Below are 25894 nucleotides of genomic sequence, written 5' to 3'. Positions count from 1 at the left end.
GTTTTGAAAATATATTTGCACTTGACAGTAACTTACTCTTCTATTCGGGGATTTAGCACTGGAATTTCCTCAATAACTGGCATTTCAGTCTGAAAGGGAGAAAAAAACCCAAAACATTCAACAAAACGGTTGAAGTTTTCACTCGCCAGTGAATGTGTTCATTTTTTGACCGGTCTTGCTAATAAACAACTTACTTCCTTCCATGAATACAAGGCTGCAGATGTGGGAGATGATGAAGTCCTCCGCCGTCCAGGTGTCACCCCCTCCACGTGTGTGATCGGTTTGTCTATTTCGTCCTCGCTTTCAACCAGTAAGTCCCCCTCATCCTCGCCCTCGTCTTCCCCTCGGCCAGGACTGGAAGTGGTGGACTCGTCACTGCCACCAGTAGTAGTACTGCTGACCTCGCTTGAAGGGTGACCCTAAGATATCGGTTTCAGAAGACAGAAAAGGTCAGCTGACAAAAAAAAAAAGAACTTACAAGAAGTGATGAAACTTCATTGATTCGACTTACATCAAACCTGGGCACATATTCAAAGTTTCACATGAGAACGATCTTAACACCCGCTTGTGATCGTTACCATGATAACACAGAGAAAGGATGACATGTGGTACCTTAATGTCCTACATCTAATGTTGGGTAAACATGACTCACAGACTCACCGAAAGCCTTTCCTGGGCTCTGTTTAGTGTTTCTTGTCGCTTTTGTAACATATCTAAGATCTCTTTGTAGCGTGTAAGTATATTCTCGGCTTCCTTCACTAGTTTCGTGCTTGCCAAGTTTGTAGCCAGTTCAGATATCCGGTTGAGTCGACTCTCGCTCCACACAGGAGTCTCTTGTAGATGCTTCTCCAATCCGCGTGTTAATGCAGTGACGCCTTCTAAATAAAGGATCTCTTCCATGTTCATTGTGGCCAGCTTTGTTAATGTCCTCATGGACCAGTCTGAGGCCTGTTACATAACAATCCACGCAACAAACATCAAGTTATCAATTGAGGAGTTGTTCTGATTGGGGCTAACCCTTTAGCCCGAAATATCAGTCATCTCCCACCCTCGGCCCGGGATTAGGCTGAGGGCGGCAGAGGACAAGTAGCCGTGCTTACACCATGCCGCTCATGGACCACTGAACATCCGCACGACTGGCTCAGACTAAAATGTCTGCTGTTATACATCTCTTTCACTATATTTCATCACTGTGAAACTGAAACACCGGTTTAGAAATCACCTTACCAGCCGTAGTTCTATTACCTGCTCAATCATTTGGTAAAACTCCATGCAGGAACTGAGCTGCTGTCTTCTGTGTTCAAGCTTTCTACAAAACTTTCTGTACATCTCCTCCAAGGCTCTTTTTCTTTCTTTAATTCCAATTCCTTCGTAGTGGCCTCCTTGAACCATACTGCTTCCTTCCTCAAGGAGATTTTCCACTCGATCGCAGTAGCACTGGAAACAAAAATATTAAAAGTCACCATTGTTACTCGGCCATCGCCACAAGTGATTCCTTACAAAACGTCTCGTGAAGTCTCTAGAAAGTAAGCTTTTACAGATGTTCCCTTGCTCACCGATCCAATCACACATCCCTCGCTCGACTGCAGCACATTACCTTGGCTTTGTTTTCAAAGTCTTCGAAGTCCTCTTGAAGCGTCTTGACATGACCAATGGAATCTCCAATCTCAGTGTGTTTGTCTAAGAACTGTTCTCCTTTCGTCGATATCCAGTTGACGACCTGCAGTTTGTATAGAGAATGCATCAGCTGAACACTGTGCTTGTTTCTCAGCTTTGTTTTGAATTTCAATTCCAAATATATCTTGGTTTGGTGACGTTTGCTTGCCTAAATTTTTGCTGAGTGATCTGTGATGCCATCATTTTCAAAAAGAAGCAAATTAGCACAAAAGCCCATCATACACTTGTCACGACTGGTTTTCGCTAACGCATAACGTTTAACAGGTGTATGATTCAAAATAAAAATAAATAAAAGATAAAAAAAATCTTGCTTAGATATATTTCTAATCAAAAATTCAAAACAATAATCTGTGCTAATCACGAGCTCGTACAATCTTCTCCCTGGCTAATAAGAATCTGAAACCCTTCGGATTCTGGAACTTAATTGAGAATTTCAAAACATGAATTTGTTTTCCAGACTGTAAAGGTTAGCACATAAATGAACTTCCTATGTTTTACCTCGTCCAAGTCTTTTTCAAACTCCTTCAAGGCAAGGCACTGTTCTAATTTCCTCGTTCTGTTCTCTGTGAGCAACTCCAGTTTACAAAACACTTCATTCATTTGATGGTACAGTTTTGTCACGCAATTCACAGTTTCGATGTAGTCGGGCACTTTAGGTAACGCCGCCTCATCTTCCTGTAATCTAATCAATATTTGCTCTCCCTCAACTTGTAAAGCTGATAATCTACTGTCTTCAAACACATCCTTGATTTTCTGATGATGTTGCTCCAGGAGGTTTTTACATTCCTGGATGGTTTCTCCAAGTTTGCTGCTCGTAAACTGTTGCATCACGCCCATGGCGAGTTTGGCGGCGCTCCTACATCCAGTCATGAACGGCTCCAGTTTCTGAAACACAACAACAAATGGTATCAGCAAAGTATATTTGTAAGAACGCAATGGGACCTCCCCTTGCGGTCACAAAGTGTCTGTCCACTTGTGTCACAGTCCAGGAGAGATTTTTGTTGTATTTTAACTTCTACTTAGCTGGTTGCCAAGGTGACCAAGCATATGATGTCAGGTAAACACTACAATATTTAATAGTTTGGTTCGAGTTGGAGGAAGTCGGTTCTTGCTAGCTCACCAAAACACTACCCTTGCGGTTTATGGCACCGAGGTAATAGGAATGGATATTGACAAGAACAAAGAAATACTTTGAAAAAAAGGCAATACATGCATCGCTTAATTAACTTTCAATTAACCGTGCGGTATTCTTTTAATTTTATAAAGGAAATGTAAGTTACCGCTATTGCGGGATATTAACACACGTTTACAATTAACAGCCGCAGCAAGTTAATAGCATCTGAATATTGAGCGTTAGAATTGAAGAATTCGTTGTTACTTTGAAAAGTTCAGGTATTTCATTGCAAGATTAACAGTGATTGGCTGAGAGCAAGCCAATTTATCATTAATTTTTAATTTGCACTGCAGTGTAAAATTCTCGCGCGTTAGTAATTATCGTGGGTAAGCTAGAGCAATTGAGAATTTACACTACTCATGGTATTTGAATTTTTTTGGAGAGAGAATTTTCAAAAATCACTGGTAGTGTAAATCCATCATCGCATCCATACGATTACCTATACTAACTGGCCCTGGAACAAAGGTCGTCATGAATAAGAAGGTCACGAATAAGAAGGCGGTGGATGGATTAGTCTATATAACTTCCACTTGTCAATGCCTTGCGGAGACCAAACAGAAATTTTCACGCCGTATCATTCCGGAAATCAACCAATCTTAATGCAGTAAAGAGCGGCGAGGCTGCCGCAAGACACAGGAAATACAAAAATACACACAGACACACACGATAGCTGAATAGGAAGGACTGTTGAATGGAAAGGAGCTAAAATTAAACAATATCTATATCACAGGCAGATTTTTCTGGAAAGTCGTTAGCATAACACAACTTGGGCCATATATTGTATTTTTAACAGCGTTCATAACACAAGATAGATTTAATATATTTTAATTACTAGAGCAGTGTCAATTAACTAGGAAGAACAACTAATCGCAACAAATTAAGGTAAATTAAATCGTTATCTTTATGTTATTCATTTCTGATTTGTCAGGCACAGTAATGAACTTCACGCACACAGCGTTTTGTGCAAATTAAAGCTGATTTAAACAAGGCACGGGTCAGTATTCTTGAAGTAGTTCAATATGATGAAAGTTAGATTGTCATGATTTCTACTCGAGTTTTCATAATGTTGGAACGTCTGAAATAAACACGCGAGCGACAGAAACTACAACATGTATCAGGTCCCCATTACAAAGTTTAATGAACTATCCCTTTGTACAACTCATGGTTGTCAGTTGATGTACTTTTTCGTTAAGCCGTCGTTTCACCCACAAGAGTAGAGAAAATAATAATTATTGGTCTTGTTTTAGTCGATATTGGATTGACACGAAAATACCCGCTAAATAACTTTCGACCAATGTTTAGAGGTTCAAAGTTAATTCACCGGACTTTTTCTGGTTATTCGTGCTATTTATTATCAAAAAGGTGTGCCTGGGTCATAATCCGGGTATGATCTTTAGAATCGAAATTGCGGCAATGTTTGTGCAGCTCTCTCGATTCAGTGGTAGGGATAAGATGTGTGTATTGCTATCATGCTAAGTCCAGTAGGAAGCCTCTTAAAGGAATTGTTGCAACTTAAAAGACTCGTACTTACTATTCTAAATCTGATCCACTCGTCATGATCATAATTAAAGACTCCACCAAACTCAGGTGTCAGCTGTGTGCGGTCAATGTAAGACTTAAGTTCGTCCACTGTTGTTATGAGCTTGAACTGAAAGCCAATACAGGTATTGTTAAACACCGATACAGTTCATATATTAATACACTTCGCTAACCTAACTATTGTTCAACACTGAAAACGTCCTTCAGTTGCACTGGAATCACTGATAAGTGCAACCTGAGTTTAAATTGTGTTGAAAAATCGCTAAAATTCAGCACACGATAAGGGTAAAAGAACATCACCGTGTTCTTGTTTACAGGGCAACTGAGCGCACTGCAGTTCCATAACAGCTTCTATTGGAGAGCAAAGCAGAAAATAATTGCTCTGGAATCATGGACAATTATCTAGAACAATACGCTCATCTGTCACGGTTGGTGTGCATTATTGAAATAAATCAACTGCATTTTATTTTCACAGAGGAAAGGAGTATAGTTCAGAGCCATTGGCATCATACCACTACATGAATCATTTGGATTCGATAACAGTCGAGTTCAACCTAATATGCGCACCATAAACAAAACGATAGCATGGCCCTTGCCCAAGTATTCCTTAATGGGGAAATATTGCTCAAGTTTGAAGTCAGGTGCTTTGTATTGAAAAAGCACTTGACATAACAACAGAGTGACTACTATTGAACAGACGGCACAACTCCAACGCTCAATTCTCTAACATAGCGCTGTAGTAATTTATAAGAAGATAGGTAGGTAAAATGCTAAAAAGGTCAGCTCACAGTTTTTTTCGATAGAAGAGACGTACATATGGTTTAAAGTATAGATAGTAACTTGATATCCTAGGGGGCAACAAAACGCTTTGGGCATTTGTATATTTGCCGCTTTCTATATTTGATTTCGATCTAGCGACCTATTAAGTAGAATAGAGCCGTATTAAGCTGGGGTCAAACAATTGGTGAACAGAACGGCCGTTATAAATTTTGACAAGTATTTCTTAGCCGTCCTCTACAAAACAGCAACGTGAAATGACTAAATTCTGCTTATTTTGGAGAACGTGAACCTAACCTGCCATCATACCTTCCCTCCCTTATATTCAGACGTGGCGAAGGAGGGCAAAAAATAAAACGCCTGATGGCAGGTTAACGTGAACCACAACGACTAATTTTTTAGTTCTACTGGGAATGAAGGCTGTCATAACATGTTTAGTTTGAGCAAGATTTTAGACCTCCAATAGATCTAGAAAACTGCGAAATTCGAAGGTAAAAGTGCCATCGTTGTAAGAAACGTTCAGCGGTCGTGACTGTAGCAATCTTTGCGTTGTTTGATCCAGGTCCTACGGGGATTTTTCTCAGTTTGGTAGCGACCGTATAGCAATCATATGGAAACCAGGAGTCGTAAATGAGGATTGCTCAATTTCGTCTACAGCGATCGCAAAGATTGCAGCGATCATAACCACTACATAGCCTTAAAGTCCAGGAGACATGAGGGGACATGAGGGGACATGAGGAGGGGACAGGCCCCTGCGTGTCTGTGAAAGTACAGGACGCAAGGAGCAGAATAAATGAAAATTGAGGTTATTTTGACTCTGCTTCATGACGTTCGAATTCAAACCAGCTGAATTTCACGCAACATGTCGCGGGGACAAGTTTGTCTCTGCAACACAAACTTTTTCGCAAAAGCGAGGAAACCGTCGTTGCTTCATCTCCCCCAGTGTGAGTCGACCTAAAGTTGCAATAGAGCGATTTCACAAACTTCATGCTAATGACAATCGTTAAATGCTAATGTGTCGTTGATGGTTTCACTGGCGTTTAGCTGAAATGTTGCATAACGATGACTGTGGTCAATACACGTGAAGATCTTCTCGTGTCAGAGGCCGCTGGCTGAGCACGCGATTTAGTAAGCACGTGGCACGTGACACTCAAAGCAGAACATTTGATAAGGGCCTGATTAAACGCTGTGTGAGTCACATGACGAGTAATAGCCGAACTAACAAATTCCTCTCATATAACCTTAAATGCTTGATTCTAGTACAACTCATTAAATCCTTGAACAAACTCATTACCCAGCAAATACCACGCAATTCCGCTGTGATCAGAAACCAATATCGAAAGCGTTACGACGTCATTCCACTTGACTCTTCTTGTCGTGCCTTTCGCTCAAATGAGCAACAAATTACGTTTGAGAACACATATCAGCTGTGTTCTCGGCAAACGCGAAACAGAAACTCTCCACAAATCGCAAACTTTCACATCTATTCATCAGAGGATAGTAACGCAAAGGAAAACAACAGACCTACTTACAGCCGATTTCAGTGTAGTGTGGTGTTGACCCGTGTTTTCAAAGGGTGATTCGCCAGTCAAGTCGATTTGATCAGTTTGTGTAAACATAGAGATAAGTTGTAAAAGATTCTGGACATTGATAATCGGCAGGCTGGTAAATTTGCTAGGCTGCCAGAATCGCCCGATTATGGTGAAAAGGTAAATCAGGTCCGTCGAATCACGTTAAACAGCACGCTGTGCCCTATGACCGTCATCACGCGACTCTATAGTTGAACATGGAGACTTAAAAAAATCGCTTAATTACTGATCACAGTTAATTGAGGGAATAGAAATGAAGTCCAACAAGGTTCTTTGCTTTTATGTTCTTGTTGAATTTTTGGTCTTAACCGTGCTCAACACTCAGTAGGACCGGCAGTAAGTGTCTGAGCAGCTAACCGATATCCATTTCAGTTACATAACTCATGCAGATTGTGAGTGTGAGCTTCGACCTCCCAACATTCATGATGGCGTGTTTGTTTCCTCCATTGAAGTTTGCCGGGAGTTATGACTATTTACTGTACTAATCCAAGTTTTACGTCTAACTTCTCGTTTATAAAAGTATTCTTCATTGCTAATGTTTCGTGGACTTTGAGATAAGTCGACATCAAACCTAGAGGACAGCAAATGTAATAGAGAACCTCGCTGAAACGATCACACCGTGCAAATCCAGGTTTGAACAACCAGGCCCTTTAGAAGGTTGCAGCGAGAAGGCCAGTAAACTTGCTAGCGTCGAGTGTTTATTGTCGAATCATGTCGAGCGAGCGTGTTTTGACGCTACACACTTGGACGTCCACTAATATAAAGGCCATGACCTGAGGGTCCTGTCCGCCAACTCTCTTCAGTCCAGTAGATACTGCAACTACATTCGGCTCACTTTTGCTTTTGTCGTTCAACAGAAAAGTGCGCCTACTCTATTATACTCTTGACAAAAACAAGCTGAGTTCGTGTAAAGTATAAACCAATGGCGCCAAATGATACTGTGCTGTATCGAACTAAACATTAAATATATGTACCTGAACATAAACTTACCGTACTCTAATCTGCAACACATTATTCAACGATATCACAGCGAGAAAGCTTTGAACAAAAATATCATACAAAGAGGACCGATTGGCGCAAACTGCCGAGAAGCGCGGGTAACACGAAGTGCGGGAGATACATGTATAAGATAGCGTCACGAGGCAGTTGGTCATGGGACGATATCCCATTCCCATCCATTGATCCAAAGCTACACTGTCTACACTTAATAGACCTTAATAGTCGGTCGCAGTCTCTTTTCTCCTGAAAATGATTCGTTTGTTGTTCTTGGCTACTTTTAATCCAAACAACGTTTTTACTGCAAGAGTATGCTTTGGACAAGCTCAGTTGTTTTCATCTCTAGATATCTAAATGCTACGGCAGCCCAGAAGGGTCACCTACCACTTTTATTTTTTTAATGTTTGTTTTAATTATTGTTTTCATTTTCGTTCTTTGTTTTTTTAATTTTTGTTTCCGTTTTTGTTTTTTGTCTTTTAATTTTTGTTTTCGTTTTTGTTTTGTTAATTTTTGTGTTTGTTTTTGTTTTTAATTTTTGTTTCCGTTTTTGTTCTTAAATTTTTGCTTTTGTTTTGTTTTTGTTTTTCATTGTCATCTTTTTTTTCTGTTCAAAAAAAAAGGAATAAAAACGCAAACAAAAATTAAAAAGCAAAAAACAAAATCGGAAACAAAAAAACAAAAAACAAAAACGAAAACAAAATTGCAAAACGCCAAAACAAAATCAGTGAGTGTAGACCATCATGCTTTGCTGGCAGTATCTATGACATGACCGTTGTGTGATCTTTTGGCCGTCAAGCGTAGTCACGCATCGGTTGCTATAAACTCTATGGCCATTTCATTGCTTGTCAACTTGTCTTGGGAGAAGAATATAGCAAGTACAAAGGTGACAAAGATTTCAAGTAAAGTCAAGGATATTTCTTCATCAACTTCCTTAACTTGTAAAAAGGTGTTAAAAGGTCGTTGTATAAATAAAAGCATATCATTTGCAGAGCTCTCAAGCCTCAGGCAAACGAATGTAATCTTAATCTCTCACAATGAACTAATTATTGCACTCGCACCTTCGGAGCTTGCAAGACTTGCCTCAATTGTTTTGAAATTCTGGCTACGGGCCTAAACTTCTGCTGGCTTCAAAAGCAGCGAAGAAATTATTTTCATATTCTACGATGATCGTTTCGTTGTTTTCGTGTTCTGTGTTTTATTTCTATTTCATTGTTTGAGGTTTTCGCGTTTGAGTGTGATAGAAACTTGACAGATGCAAACATATTGCATGTGAGCTCCTTTCAGCGACGGAGAAAATATTGGAAGGGACCCATACCTTACTTAGGCCACTGAGGGAGGACATGAGCATTTGTCACGACATTTGTCTTGGTCCTCAGAATTTGCCCTTCGGTACCCCACACGAGTGGCACACAGTGCAAAGACCCCCTTGTGGTAAACGTCCCGTACTTACTACTTTCACGTCATGGATTGTACAACTGCAAGTTACTGGACAACTGCAAGTGAAGCATGATGGTCTACACTCATCGATTTTGTTTCGGCCGTTTTCGTTTTCGTTTTAGCTTTTGCTTTTGTTTAATGTTTTTGTTTTTGTTTCCTTTTTGAACGCAAAAAAACGCAAAACAGAAACCAAAATTAAAACGAAAGGCAAAACGAAAACTAAAACAGAAATTACAAAAACAAAAGAAAAAACAAAAACAAAAACAAAAGTTAAAAATACAAAATTAAAAAGAACAAAAAAAAAAAACAAATTAAAAAACAAAACAAAAACAAAAATGGTTGGTGATCCTTCTGGGCTGCCGTAAAATGCAATAGGCGCGATCATAGAATGACGAACTTCGAGAAACGGGTGCCGCATGCCCCGACACCACACATCCATCAGTGGGATGGGGTTGGGTAGGGCACTTCAATTAACCGCCGTAGCTGACGAGCAAGCAGTCTACATTTGGAAGTTTTTTTGAACTTCACTGCAAAAGCCCAGAATGACTCCATAAAAGGCTAATTTAAGGACGTTGGGCAAAAAACTCTGTTTACACCCATGTGATATGCTGAAGAAGTCTCACAAAGTCTCAATGTATTATGTGCTGACCTTGAATCTAATGCTCACCTCAAAGTTAAGTTGTTCTTTGACCTTAGATCCGCTGAATAAAACAAGAGGTGAGTCCTTCTTAGATAACACGTATACCATGTGTACACCACCAGGAATACTTTCCTATAAGAAATGGAAATCACAAACAGGCCTGTCAACAACAGAAACTCGACTAATTTATGTGTAAACAATACAAATCCGTGAAAAAGCCGCGGACAAAAGTCAGGCCGCTTGAGTGACGACTAAACTGAACGACAGTTGTCGTGAATTTTCTTTCACAGCGAACAAGATTTTCGCTCAGCGAAAAAAAAAAAAAATTCCTAAAACAACAAATTCTATACCAAATGCTATAACTTCCTGCCTCGAGACGCAAGAAAACTATAATCTATAATAGTCCCACATAATAGCGCCAAAAGAACAGAAAACAGTGTATTACATATGTAAAAAAAAGTACTTATTGCGTGAATAAAACCCAAGCATATTTTTGACCTATTCTACCTTACTCTACGTTTAATAATTGAGTAACATGCCCTTAGCTGCTCATGAATTCTCTTGCTTTCTTCCCGGGCCTTCTTCTTATGGTAAAAAGACATTCAATGCGGCAGTGTGGCTAGTGTTCCTTAGACGGAAGCATAGAAAACAATTTTTTTTAACAAACCTGAAAGCAAACCATGGCCTCAACAATGTTCTCGAGGTATTTTCGTTTCGCTGCCGATTTCCTCACGTCGATGATAACAGAAAATCCAAGGTTTCGGCTTTCTTTCCTAAACAAAACAAGGCAAATACCGTTGAGCGGTCAGAAACTTGTGTACGGAATCTGATACCTGTCACACCCTTTTCACACCTTTTGTGTTATGTGCCCAACTTCCGGTCCACTGACCGGATTCACAGACCGCACTGTCAAACTGTACATTCCACAGACGAACTTTGTCGTCTTTCGTGGGAAAATAGAGTGCTTTTACAAAACCATGAACTACGATCGATCAAAACCAAAGTAGTAAGGCCATCAAAACCAAGGTTCCAAGAAGAAATAATCTCCAGTTACATCGACAAATAACGGTGTGTTGCAAGGGACCAGACTGAAGAGTTCGTTACAAGATACTACAGTAATGAAACCTAAAAACAGAGCTACGAGGTATAATGAAATGATAAAGCATGATCTATTCTTAGCAAAATACAGAAAATCACCTAGACGCGAATATATTACAGTACAGAAATACACGGGTTGCCAAATTAGGACACTTTCTAACACATTTGTTAGTCCCAAACACCGTTTTTTAGGGCTCTTTTTTCCCGTTCGCCGAAAAAAAAAAAAACGCCTGATCGCAGGTTTAACTTGTCAAGAATGCAAATACATCCATAAAATGACAGTCTCCATAATAACCAATACAATAATAAGCTAGATGAACACTGATTTTTCCTAATTATTCAAATAAAGGAGAACAAAGACTGATGGAGAAGTACGGATGAAGATCCTTTGGTCACATAATATAGAACTGATCTCTAAAAACCATCCCTTAAAATAACGAAAGAATCCACTCCTTTGAACATAAAACACCATATTCATGACGACATCTTGTCCAGTTTATAGATTCACGCACGTGTCATGTGGCGTATGGTACTTAACCTTTGGTCGTGAGATTGTTTTCATCTGATTTTTCTCCAAAATGGAGGAGAAAACTAATAAAAAACCTTTAGTCACCAACACTGGTGTTTAACATAACAGAAAGCACGTGATGCAATTACAATACAATAGGGGACTTAAGATTTGAGAACGAGATCGAGTACGAGAACGACTTTTCAATTCTAGCTCGCAGGCTTCACATCATCAAATCACATACCCATCTCATCCCATGAGCTAGCCTCTCTGCCTAAAACCAACATGAAGAGCGAGGGCTCTAGAAACGTCACTGATTTGAAATCGAAAATCGTACTCGTAGTCCAATCTAAAGGTCTCTAATAACGTGCAGAGCTGAACATGTTGACATAAAGCGTTTTCAAACTCGTGTTCGCAAACGTTTTCTTTACTAAAAAAAAAAAACACGACGAGAGTAAAGAATTTAGGACGACATTTGCTGGAGAGAAAGCGATGGCCATTGCCTTGGCATTTCTTTGAACCCTTCTAGAGCTTCTTTATGAGCGATTTCAATTGTTTTCAATGTGCAAATGAGGAAATACTTCCGGTACCACCCCATACCTACCGTGAGTAAAACTGTTGTGTGGCCCGCCCGCAGGTGGTTCAGGGGATTAACTGCTCAGTGCTAATTTTTTCTAGAATATCCCATTTCGGGTTAACTTTTCCGTCAGGATGCGAGGCAATTTCTGGTACAATTTACAAAATTGTCCGAAATTGTCTCGCATACATACTGGATCATATTATAAAGCAGGATGTGTAATGCAGCGAGAAAAAGTGATCATATCATAATGCACATGACGGAAGGTAACCGTGAAAGGGGAATGGAGGTGCATCAACAGAAGAGTGACAACACGTAGTTACTACAAAGGATTATTTCTACGAAGGCAAGTTGAATAAACATCCGCCGTGCTGATGTTCGATCGGCTCCACAACTTGTGCCTGCGCAGCTGGTGGTTCGTCTTATCGAGGCAGGAATGGCGAAGAACTGACCTGCCAGTCTACACTCGGGAGCCTGCACAAGCTAGAGTATCAAATGTTTTTCAGTCGCTTGCTGCAGATACAAGGCACTCTTCACATTGTCCCGGGCAAGGAAGTAAAAGAGTACAGTTGTACAGTTTTCGCACAACAAACCAAATCCGCTTGACCAAAATACATCTTGGTTTTTCATTTGATACGACTATAAGCCGCGTACGTGTACGGCATTCAACACCGCTGCGATGAAAGAACAGCCATGTCAACAACTGAGACCTCTTGGCGTTTCCTCTCCTTCCTATCTTACCCTGCGCTCCCACTTTTCGTGGGTTGATGATTTTTTTTTCTTTGGCGCGGGCGACTGGGAACGAGGCAGAGATGCGGTAAATGACCTTTCACACTAACTGTCCTAATTTGCAAGAGCAGAACATGCGCTAACTTCCCTCGTTCAAACAGATGTCAATATGTAGGCGTTATGGTCGCCTTGCTGTTCACATATAGTAAAATCTACAGTCTACGTTCAAATTTACTGGCTAATCAACAGCGATCTATTCGACGGAAATGCCTTGCTACAAAAACGTAAACAACGTGCGACAGAAGCATCTCATCAAGAAAGTTTTCAAAAGTGCTCATTGGCAAAGAGAGGGACGGTTTAACACACTACAGCAGCGTAGTACACTGTACTGAGAAAAATAAATAGAATATTGCATTTATAGCTTAGACATATCCAGACTGATCACGCATACTGTACATACAGATACTGACATACCTCACTGCGGTTACAATGACTGGCCGCTGTGTATCACTAAATCGTGACACAAACATGCGTTCCAGTACCACACTTGTCCTGATGTCATAAGAGTTAAGAAGGCTCTGCGATACAGAGACTACAGAGACAGCCATCGCTTGCTCACCAACGCAACAACGAGCTGACATTTGACACTAGATCACCTCCCGTTGCACGCAATCTAATAGTTTCTGTGACTTGTCAACACGTGCTGTGCAGGCGCAGTATTACATATATTGTCTCTTCACAACCCTGATCGTGAAGAAACATAGGAGACGTCTGCGTGAATTCTGACGTTACTAATCTAACCGTTCGGAAGTAGGACTCAATCGAACTCAATCGAAATAAATCGAACGATTGGGTTCGATTAGTTCGATAATGGAACAAAATCGAATCCAAAAATTTGTGTAAGAGAGTTCGATTGCGTTCGATTTCCGAACTAATCGAACTGAATCGAACTTAATCGAACACAATAGAAAAATCTTAAATTTACCCTAATACAACCGATAATTGAACAGTCTGTCCAAGTAAGAGTTACAAATGAATAATTAACTAGTAATATTTTTATTGATGTATAGACTTTTGGAATGGAAAATACATTGAAAGAATAAACTGTCTGTAAAATCGTAAAACAAAAAAACCGAAACGTAAAGTTAAACTCATCGATAACCTTAAATCAAATTGGAATACAGAACACGTTGAAAGAAACCGAAGAAATAAGCGACTAAGGAATGGCAGCCGGCCGGACAACTTGTGAGCTTTTCTAACAGTAATAAGATTGACAAAAGCAATTTCCTTTCCGTATTTATTCGTTGTTCTGGGCTAAACACCCTCGTATTCACCCGTTATTCGCATACCACATACCCCCATTTCCAGCCGAATGTAATAGACCGTGAATTTTACGACCGTTGTTTTTCAATCAACATCCATCCTCAAATCGAACCTAATCGAACCCAATCGTACTAATCGAACTTGATCGAGCCCAATCCAACTCACTCGAACGTTCGATTGCGTTCGATTGATCAATTTTTTTTTTGTGAGAGTTCGATTGTATTCGATTACCGAACTCAATCGAACCCAATCGCGTGATTGCGTTCGATTAAGTTCGACTGAGTTCGATTTGGTTCGATTAGTAACGTCGGGCGCGAATGGATAGATGCATCGCGTTCTCAAGCTTTCTGAGCTCATTACAGTATGAAAGAACGAGTAGAGATCGGTAGATAAACAGGTCTATCACCTAGAGACGACTCAACTGGATGAATTTCGACGAATCTCGGCAAGACATAACATTAAAAGATGGTTTGAACCGCTGAATCTCAATGCCACACAAGTCAGCTATCTCCACTATCAAAGCTCGACGAGACTGCAAAACAGTCCACATTTTTTTTCGTGAGTTAGTAAGCACCACGCCCTTTCGAAAGCAAACGTGATGAATAAGAGAATGCGGAGGTCTTACTTACCAGACATTCCCCTATTGGCTTTATTATCATTATCATTATCATTATTTTATTTCTTAATAACATCTACATTTTACAGTTGGACTGGCCCGCAAATAGCTATGCTAGTCTAGGCGGGCTAGTCTATCAAATCTGCAGTCAAATCAATTAAAATTGTTAAAAATCTCACCAAAATGGGAGAGAATGTAAAATCATTGAAAAAGGAGAACGATGAACTAAGAGATCAAGTTAAAAGTCTATCGGAAGATTTTCAGAGGTTCAAAGACAAGATGGCGGCCAAGGTCAGCAAAGATGTAACGCCAAGTTCAAACAAAACACCCAGTGTACAAGAATTTTACACCCTTAAAAAATTTTTCACCCTGAGCTTTATACCCTGAGTGTAACCTGTCTAAGGTGAGAGATACACACCCTCGCCTATCAAATAACTACTGACCAAACGACTGGAAGAGACTAATTCTGCTACAAAATGGATTAGCCACAAAATGGAACGACTGCGATGAAATTATAATTAGTTCTTAATGTTAAATTTTATTTTTCAGAGTTTCCAACTACAAGATTTCAGAAAAAACAACAGTTAAGAGTTGCTGGATAGCAAGCATAAAACAGTGCTTGAAATTTTTCAAACTTTCCAACCAGCATAATTTATTGCACTAAGCATCAGAGATCTCAAAATGGTAATCTTGCTAGTTAAATTTCATCACACTCTTTCCATTTTGTCCCCTAAAATCTTACAACAACAGAAGATCAAAGAATTGAGGCACTTACGTGGGAATGGTGTGGAAGTACATAAACAACCTTGCCAACTCTACACTAGTATAAGCAACATTCCCCCAGTCAGGGCACGAGACATCAATCACAAGAACAGGCCCACCTCTCAAGTCTCTGTTCCCTATAATGCAATCCAATACACAATAACTACAAACTGTGTTTGAACCAGGCCTGACACAAAGCCTTGATTCCACTTCATTGATTTCAAACCTTACAGTCAAGTGATTGGTTTTTACAACAGGAAACCTGGTATGTCACAGAAACATTGACAAATCGAACACATCTTTCAAATTGAGTGTAACAGCCAATACATGTACAATCAAAGGAAATATGATTTGATCAATGCAATAATAAGAGTTTGCTTTTTCATGATTTTATGTGCATTAGTTAGCATTAATGGCTAAATCACTTTGATATGTGGAATCTTTCTTAGTTGAAAGACTGACAATTTAACCATGTTTAAACAAACAATGTAAAAAAACAGCACAGATATGCTGCAGGCTATAACTGAGACCCTAGGCCATATAAAAGTGACATTGTATACACTAGTGCACTAGACTTTTCAACAACAAGTCAAGAGCACTTCTCAAATCAAAACTGTCCCTTATATTTCTATGCTAGAAAGTGATTGCAAAACATTGTTTTGTATGATCCATGTGCAGAAGACAACAGCATTACATACATGGTCGCGGCCTGATTCCAAGTTGTGTCATCATGAACCAGGATAAACAATGAATTTTTCAGCAGAACAGTTAACTCTGAATTAGTATACCTCTAAATAACTTTATGGTCACAGATCTGAGGGTCAGATATGAACACTTAACTTTCTTAATATAGATGTGCATGAGCTAAGATCAATATTTGAATCTGCTGTCATACTTTGATAATTTTGAATAATAGACAAGTAAGCAAGACAAGCCTTTCTCTTTAAAGCACAGTGAATCAGCAAGTTGTAAGGACATTTTAATGTTCAATATTTTGCCCTCCTAGATTGCAAAACAAAAGAAAATGTAAACAAACAGAAATACAAGAGCGACCTCCAAAGTGCTGACTTTAACATCCCAACTAACATTAGTCAAACCTCTAAAGGCTAGGTAAAAAAAACAACCCGCTTTAATATAGAATCACATACATTATGATCAGGCATATATTTTGTCTTTTGTTGGGTTAAAAAAATTAAATGTGTTGCTTGTTTTTGCAACACAAGGAATCAGTATTAGTTGGATAGAAGTAATAGTAGTTAGGTTTGATCTCTCAGGTTGTCAAAATTTATACATACATGTAAGTATTTATGTATGTATTTATGTAAAAGGAAACAGTCCAGTGAACAAGGACATTGAGCAGGAAACAAGAATGTCACAAAAGCCAATAACATGCTAGGTGTTTAGCAAATCTTATTTGTATTCTTATGATTTAGTAATGGTATTTAGTAGTTCTCCATCTTTCATGTACAAACATATCTCTCTTGGGTTGTTGAGTGATTGATATTTGAAATTAAGGACTATTATTGAATGACCACATTTTATTTTTGGCTACAATATCTTAAATAGAATGATATTTTGTCACCGTGAATTTTGCCATGACAACAATCAAAAACAAAAGAAAACAACAACACCAAAAAAGACAAGCACTTGTCAAAAAATAATAATTATCATTAGATATAAAACATTAGAAAACAGTCCTAAGAAAATAAGCACGCTGATTGGTTGAATATCATGTTTCTATAACTCGACAGAAACACAGAACTGGCACAAGCTGTTGACGTAATGATGGTGCAAGCAAAGAGAATTTACACTTTGATAATTAAAGTTAACAAGTTGTTTTCCTTTTTTCATCGCGGTGTTTTCTATCGAGTTAGAGAAACACTTGTAAAAGTTTGGGAGAACTCGAAAAAGCTGTGGAAACACTCGCCTGCAGCTCGTGTTCCGACAGTATTTCTCATTCTCCCAAACTTCCACTCGTGTTCCTATAACGCAAGAGAAACAGGGTACATGTTTTCTATTTCTTAAATGAAATGTATTGCATCAAAATGGTAAATGATTCTCTCAACAATTAAATGCCTTAATAGCCAATAATATCAGACTCATCAGTCATGTTACTGGTTTACAACTGTCACATAGCAAGTATTTCTGTAAAATAAATGATAAAGTTGAACTTTGTTGTTATTGTTGTTGTTTGTTTTTCTTACTGTTTGCCTTGCTTATGTCTGACAAAAAAAGTGTAAGGTTCTTTTCGTCACATGTCTAGCTGAACAACAAAATAGAAATCTCAGCAAGGAAACGCTTGCTGGGCAGAAAACTTTTTAACAAAATATTTAGCATGCAATTAAATTTTCTCTCATGCTGATTGTTGTCAAATATCACAGGTTTGCAAAAATTAAGCTTTAATTGCCAAAAATAACAGCTACTTTTACTACATAGAGACTAACAACAAAATTTCCATTCACATATTTTTCCCAACTTCCAATAACAGTAACATCAAAATTACTGACTTACCAGGCAGTGAAGCAACACCACTATGAAGTAACTCAAAGTTCACATCAAATGCATTCATTGGCTTTTCCATAAACAGGGACTGACGACTAACCCTACAACTCTTCTCAAGGCTGGCTTCATCAATGGCTGTATATTGATAATAATAAGAAAAAGAGAATATGAAGGGATCAACAAAAAGCTATGATGGTGGAAAAGTTTACCCTTTTCCAGCTTCTTATATCTACTGCTGTGAGTAGAATAAAATAAAGGTAACGACGTAGGAATTTCATCTGTTCTGTCAGGAACTCGTAAGTTTCAAAAAATCTTTATTATCCCAATAGATTATCTCTCCCGCAAATACAAATTGTAAGGTATTTAGTAAATGGTTTGAACCCAAAAGTATCAGTAGATCATCTTGTGTGATCATCTGGGTGAGGGTAGTTCTGAAAAGAACTGTTGTTGGTGACTGACGTTTCAACAACCTCAGCAGAAGTCATCTTCAGAGTCAAGTGAATAGTGTTTATAAGTCTGGTCCATTGAAAGTGACTAGTCAGTTAAGCCATGATGGTATTAGTTAAAAGACTTGTATAAAGTTTGTCAGCAGTCATTGGTCGGTGCTAGTTTCAATCCATCTTTTGTTAGTCAAATCAAGTTGGTTTGTTTGAGGTCCATTTATCAGTTTTGTTTATGTCCTGAATAAGTTGCTTGTAAGGTGTCATTAGTAGTCGACATCTGTTAAGAGACATTTGTTCTAAGTTGGTGTACCAGCTTTTCAGAGTCATTTGTTGAAAATAGTTTGTACTGTAGGTTAAGCATTGAGCAAAGTCCCAGTCAATTATGTGGTTTCTTAGTTGACCTACTGAAACTGGCAAAATGACCGGAAACCCAACAACTGTTTCTACTAACAGTGACTATACCTAACATTATGGGCACTTCTGATGCCATCTAACAGATCCTACAGCCTTACAAGTTCTGTGTAGCCCACAAACCTACAACTACTTTACAACACTTGCTGACCAATGTTAAAGACAAGATGAACCCGATGACAAATGGGGAGCAGTTTACAAGATTAAATGCTATGACTGCCAGGCTTCCTACATTGGCGTGACTGGCAGAAACCTTAACACGAGACTTACTGAACACAAACGAGCAACAAGAAAGGGTGATGCATACAATCACATTGCTGTACATCATCAACTAACGAACCACAGAATTGACTGAATTTGCTCAAAGTTCATGCATTCTTCCCAAAATCAAATACAAGATTCTAGCTCATATATAATAGTAATAAAATAAATAAATAAATAAATAAATAAATCATAACAACAACTATGTTCAGAGTTTCATAGTTATAAAGGTTCATAAACAAGTCGATTCATGCCAGGAGATTATCTCCTCGTGAAATCACAAACTAATGAAAAAAAAGGACCTCCTGGCTTCAATGACAATGGATTAGAATTTCCCAGAAATGCATTACATTTCACACGAAAATATAATCGGATTGTGCTATGAGAAGAGAACAGCATTCTAATGGGCAAAGTTGGAGGAACAGATAGTGTTCAATGACAAGTAAATGAACATATTTTTAAAGTCAAAAGGAGGGTATTGTACTTTTTATCTTTCAAATATTTTTTGCAACATGCAGGATTTGAAAATTGGCAAATATAGCTCAGATATTTTAGCTAGTGGATATTCAGTCGCATCATGCATTTAGACCAATAGAGTGCAAGTAAACAATATTTGCTGGATTACAACTGACAATACCCACTTTGTCAAAAGCTGTATACAAAATAAACTACAAGTCACTCGGGAAATGTATTATTAATACCTACATAATAACTATGTACACAATCTTTTTTTTCAACACAGCAAAAAATTCGTCAGCTACATCTATGTAGAATATTATAGTGAACTTATTTTGTGTTTCATCCAACATTGCAAATCAATAAATCCTACATGTATAGATCGTTTTCACTGTCACGCAATAAAAAAAATAAATCGAAAACCATCCAGTGGAAAAAGCTATGAAATTATGATGTTATAGAAGATAACTAAATAGGCCACTTCTCCACGTTTTAGGCCTGTGCGTTTCCCCAAACTTCAGATATTCATTGAAATGTTTCGCCAATATTTTACAGAGCCCAGTATGAAAACGCCATGTTGGTGTACCTCCGTGGTACACCAATATGGCTGCCGGAAAATAGTGCAAACATCTGGAACTTACTTTGGCTATCTAGGCAACTGATTATCAGTATTGATCAAACAAACATTTATATAAGCACTTTTCCACAAACTCAATCATAGCCTTGTGTCACGCACCTCCATAACCCTGAAATTCAAAGTGCTCTGGATTCTAAACGAAGCATGCTATTGAGCTGTAAAATTAATTGTAAACAGATATAAATATACCGCCTCTTGTACCTGATGAGGACAAAAACTTTGGTGGCTGTTTCATTTTGGATTTTAGAAAGTGATGACGTCACATGAAAACGATCTATATAGTTACTCCTTTTTTGGTTATGTCATTGAGTGATGTCCTTGATAAAATACAATGTATATTCATAATTACATTTAATTAACAAGGCTGAAAGGCTATGTGAGTTTACTTACCCTTCAGTTGTTTTACACTGACATTTCGTGTTTCAGACATGAGGTACCTCCAAGGTCTTCTTTCTAATCCTCTCTTGCTGATTACGATACAGTTTAGAAATAAAAATCGTCCTTTCATCTCAGTTCGCAAATTTTCAGTCCAGTTTTTCTTCCACATAGCAGGAAAATCTTCAGGCTCCACTGGAAATGATTCCACACTGCCAGCATTGTGATACTTGATAATCAGATGTCCAGGAACAGCAAGGCTTGTGTTAATATAGAAGTCCCCTTTGTGAAGACTTGAGTCCAGTTTTGTGATGTGAATAATATTGCAAACAAATTTTTTGTAGTAGGGAACCCAGGCATCATCCGGCTTGTCACTGGTACAAAAAAACTTCTACAAGGAACAGTAATCAACAGATTAACTTGCCATCAAAAACACATTCCACACTCCTACATTGTTCACCTTAAAACGCATCAAGCTTATACGTAAAAAAGACTCATAGATTCAGAACTTTGGAGGCATACATGTATGAAGTCAAATTATGCAGAAATTCTATCTGCAACTGGTGGTTTGTTCTTGTGCTAGAGATTGTGCAGTATGAAAGTTGCATCTAAGTAGATTAACAAGCATGTCATTTGCCACGGTAGACATTTGATTTGCTTTGAGACATCACCACATCAAAATTTTGGCCTCTCAAGCAGTGTAAAATAACCACAATTTTGGGCAACTTTGGATGTGTCTCAAAGGTACCTCGTATGACTTACGGAAACTCTTACACTTTGACCATAATATATGTCCCCTTGTTAGTTGACTGAGATATATAAGACAATCTTCACTTAAGGTGGCTCCATAGGGTAATCATTTATCACATTGCGCATGCTAGTGTTACAGTGTATGTTTTGAATGCTGTTTCTGCATTCGTTTTTACACCCAGTCCTTTCAAACTTATTAAATGTACTAAGCAATGACAATATGTTGATTTCCTATCATCTCTGTTAAAATCTTGGCTTTTGATGTTCAATTATAAATGCCCAAACAATTGCTTTTTTTACTGTTTTTATGGCTTTATTTGCGATTTCTTGAATTTCCTTCAGTGAAATTTTCCAAAATTTTTACCGCACATTGAATACGGCGGGATACAAATTTTAAACATGAAAAAAGTAGGGTTTGTACTGGCCGTTTTTTAGATTTTTGCAAATGTATGTCTTTTACCACTGCAGAAAAACTGGTCAAATAGATTTCACTGAAAAACGAGTTCCAACTAAAGTAAAATATTTATTACCAGTCTGCCAAATTTTACAGAATTTCACCGTAGGAAACGCGAGAAAATTCTGTCAGTTTTGCTTTTTGTGCTCATGCTGACATTATAAAACATCGAAAAACAGTGAAGTTTTCCTTTGAGTGCATGCAGATTATTTGAGCTTTCATCCTAAGCACGCGTGCAATCATAAAACTATAGAGAGCCACCTTAAATACAACGATTTTTGCATGGTGCCAAATATTACAGATGAATCATTAAAAAATGTGACCCAAATTTAAGCCATTTTCAGCAGGTTGTTTTACAAAAGTGCTGCAGTTCATTTCAGTCCAGCAAACGTGGAGCCCAAAAAACCAGTGAGAAAAAAGAGAAAGAGGGGCTTAGTGCAAGCAGTGTGTGTGAGCATTTTTAACCAAGACTTGTTCTGGTACGGTATATCAGAATCTGGTATACCCTGCGATTGGTCAAATTTGGTGTTTCAAACCACAAAAGTAATTAATATTGAAAACGGTGTTGACTAACAATAACTATTAATAATAATTTAACTTCCTTTTGTGTGTGGAATAAAAATACCCTATGCACATTCAAACTAATGAAGATTATTTTATTAGCAAGTGGCATTAATGTAATGCTAAGTAGGATGGATTAGGTACCTTCCTGATAATTGCACTCTGAAAATCTTTCAAGTTAACACAATCAGATGCAGTTTTGCCAGTTGCATCACTTGTATGAGTCATACAAATTGTCTGGACCCCTTTCTTAAAATTGCAATCATGACAAACATTGAGGTGTCCATAAGGAAGTGAGTTTGTGTGTGTTCAAACAGGACAAGTGAAGACGGTTGTAAGTAGACTTGTTCACTTAATGAGTGTCTGCTATTGTGATAGTCAAAAAGCTGTGAACACTTTGGTTTGATTTTGACAAGTTGATTGAGTAACCATCAATCAGATGCAAGATAACACAATGACTGCAAAAACCCTAGACAAAATTAATGTTCTCTCTTGATCAGTCACAAAACTACCCTTCGATTGCTTCACCTTCCAAAAATCATCCTTAGCCTATTGGTTTTTGACATTACAAAACCTTGTAACCACTTTGCAACCTCAAACATTATTTTTTCGTGACTGGAACTCTTCAGAAATATACGTCCCCTGGAAACCGCCATATCAAAACAGTGCAAAAAATCGAGAGCCTGAAATTTGCATACTAATATTTCAGTGAAAATGAAATACTACAAAAAAATACAGAAAAAATACAGCATCTCCATCAAAGAAAAAGAATATAATTTTCCTTTCATCAACAAGTTATCAAGAGAAAATAAGCAACAGGTTCAGTGCAAAGAACCAGTCTGGGAGGTAGAGATAAATCAATTTGCACTACTAGAGTAAAGTTGTTCAAAGCATAGTTTCCAGTTCAAATAGTGATTTTCAACATGTGTTTCAAATTTCTCTCAGGTTATAGATATACCATAGTCCATAAGGTGATTATTTTGTACGACTTAGTATTATTATTTCCCTCTTCAGTTATACAAAAAAATGAAAACCAGAACTTGTCAAAACTGCAACAGAACTTTCTCACTTACTCAAGCAAATTTGAATTGACAGTTACAAATTGCATCAAGCAGACTGTCAAACAATAATGTCCCACTGCACAGCAACACTGCAGAACTACAGTGCTGTCAAAAGAACACCCTGTTCGATTGTAACACCTACCTCAGCTGATGTCTTGATATCTTTGAGTAGTGCCAAAAGAGGCTCCAAATACTGCTGAACAAAACTCTTTACATCTCCTGCATAGTGACTTTCTAGAAGGTTCTCTAGATGTGGGATTTGAGTATCAAACAAGAAGTCCTGACAGATGGATCGCCAATCCCAATCATTGTCTCCTACCTATAGTAAAATTTACACATTATTTCAAGATCAAAAAGCAAGTCGCGTCCATTAACTGTGTTTACTGTGAGTCAGCTATTTTGCCTGTTTTGGCAATAGTTCTCCTTATCAGAGTAACAAGACTAAAACAATGATCAATGTATTCCTGCCAGATAATGTCATAATTACCTTTTAAGGAAACCACTTTGTGCACTGCTGACTATCATGTAATACATCAGTATCACTTAGAAACGGAACTCTAACTGACAGTACTATGAGCTGAAAGCTCTGGCCAGCATTGTCCCAAGTGTACACAGTTGTGACTTGGTCAAGCCTATTTATCTCTAGGGCTGTGGCTAGTGCACAGGCAAGAAGGGCAGTTGCCCTCTTCACCCCTCCCCCCACCACCACCACCACCAAAGTAAAATCAAAATGTTTTTTTTAAACCTTTTAACTTTCTGGAGTGTTACTTGTAGGTGTAGCTGGTTCGAACTTTACTATGATTAGTTTACCTTTACAACAAGGTATTAATATTATTTTTGTTCGGAACAATCTTACCTTGGAAATTTAGGATGAATTGATCAATAAAGAATTTTTTTTGAACAAATTTACCACTGAGGAGATCTTTTAAGATACAAATTGAAAAATTTGTTGCTTTCACATAAATACTGTGGTGGAATTTTGATTACTTATGCTAACCCCTTATTTCTCAAACCTTGTGATATCATTTCTTTCCCTTAGACTGGGTTTATATTCCCCTATAATTTTACTCTAATATCTCAAACTCCCAGTTTCGCTCAAATTTATTGGAATAATTTCCACTGTACTGATATTCCATGATGATGGACTGTCACAGAACGCAGGCATACAATAGTAATATCTAAGCTGTATATTAAGAAACAACTCTTTACTACACCAAGAAGAACATAAGCTAGCTTAACTATGAAACAGAAGATGAATGTAAAATCACGCTAAATTCATCGATTGTTTACTCAAATTGTTGACCTTTATCCTATCCACTCTCAGACAGAAGAATTAAATGTTCACATAAATATAACACCGGCCTTATTTCATGCAATTTTCATACGAGATATTAAAAACAATGCCATTCATTTCCATCTGAAAAAAAATGAGCAATCAATTCTGAATAAACTTTGGTAAAAGCTACAAACAGAGGCTGGATAATTAAGCTTAATATATTAGTTCGTTTGATTTTTGGTCGTTTTTAATTGGCGCACGCACTGATCTAAGTAATAAGGAGCTTGGAATTCTAATACTTGTTCGAAACCCCTCCATAACATTAATAATACAACCTTTGAAATTAATTTCAGCTGACACAAAAATAAAGCCTTGCTTGCGGGAGAGTAGCGATGTTCGAAATATAAAGCGGACACGTCGCTCGTTTACTGTCTCTCTGTTCCTTACCTTTGAAGACATTGGCTGAATTTTGTCTCATGAATCAAAGCATAAAATGAAGACTTTGGTTGGTAAATATTTCAGGGCAGTTATGGCCCATTTGTAGAATCCCAGCGCTCCTCATTGGTCTAGGGAGTTCACAGCACACTTCCGCCATATTGGATTATGCGCATGACTTGCTTTCCGTTGTAAATGGGTGGGTTTTACGCTCTCCACCCGGCAGCAATGCAGTCACCCGGCCCCACTGAGACTCAGAGATATCAAGTTACATGATTCCATTAGACGAAATTTACCTCTGTGACGAAAATTACCCCGTAGACGAAATTTACGACGTAGACAAAATTTACCTCAGACGAAATTTACGACTTAGACGAAATCTACGTCTTTGACGCAATTTACCCGTGGGACGAAATTTACCCCTTAGACGAAATTTACCGATTAGACAAAATTTACGATTTAGACGCAATTTACCTCTTAGGTCCGTGCACGGTTCGGCCAATTCATTTTTCAATTTTCTTGAATAATGGAATAAGCAAATATTACTCAACTAAACTGTTTGTATTCATTTTCAGCTGACCAAGAAAAATGTTGAATTAGAAATGGGTCAGTAAAAATGCATCATTTTTCCATTTTTATAATTTTAAGATAAATCTAAAAATTAAACAAATCTTGTTTATGGGTAAAAACGATATTTTTGTCAATTTTCCATTTTTCCGTTTTCCTAATCAACTGAAAAAACGCAAAAATGGAATATACTTGTGGCCATTTTCTGTTTTTCGTTTTTTTCCGCTTTGAATCAAACCCGAAAAAACAGAAAATTGACATTT

The 25894-nt window shown here is 38.0% G+C and overlaps 1 protein-coding gene across 1 annotated transcript in view; it reads right to left on the bottom strand.

Moving 5' to 3' along the window:
• LOC145465852 (puratrophin-1-like) overlaps positions 1 to 25302 on the bottom strand; it is a 32322-nt gene extending 7020 nt beyond the window's left edge. Inside the window, exons 1-14 of the mRNA XM_081449608.1 lie at positions 25077 to 25302; positions 23496 to 23672; positions 20543 to 20918; positions 17954 to 18079; positions 15456 to 15579; positions 10497 to 10602; positions 9857 to 9961; positions 4383 to 4499; positions 2176 to 2562; positions 1598 to 1720; positions 1246 to 1437; positions 661 to 948; positions 195 to 419; positions 37 to 89 (exon numbers count right to left, since the gene is read on the bottom strand). Coding sequence (XP_081305734.1) covers positions 37 to 89; positions 195 to 419; positions 661 to 948; positions 1246 to 1437; positions 1598 to 1720; positions 2176 to 2562; positions 4383 to 4499; positions 9857 to 9961; positions 10497 to 10602; positions 15456 to 15579; positions 17954 to 18079; positions 20543 to 20918; positions 23496 to 23672; positions 25077 to 25088 — 2411 coding nt within the window. The 5' untranslated portion in view covers positions 25089 to 25302. The remainder of the gene's footprint in view (positions 1 to 36; positions 90 to 194; positions 420 to 660; positions 949 to 1245; positions 1438 to 1597; positions 1721 to 2175; positions 2563 to 4382; positions 4500 to 9856; positions 9962 to 10496; positions 10603 to 15455; positions 15580 to 17953; positions 18080 to 20542; positions 20919 to 23495; positions 23673 to 25076) is intronic.
• Positions 25303 to 25894: the final 592 nt, after the last annotated feature.

The sequence above is a fragment of the Orbicella franksi genome, chromosome 13 (genome assembly GCF_964199315.1).
Source record: "Orbicella franksi chromosome 13, jaOrbFran1.1, whole genome shotgun sequence".
NCBI classification, from domain to species: domain Eukaryota; kingdom Metazoa; phylum Cnidaria; class Anthozoa; order Scleractinia; family Merulinidae; genus Orbicella; species Orbicella franksi.
This window is presented reverse-complemented; position numbering and strand designations above follow the sequence as displayed.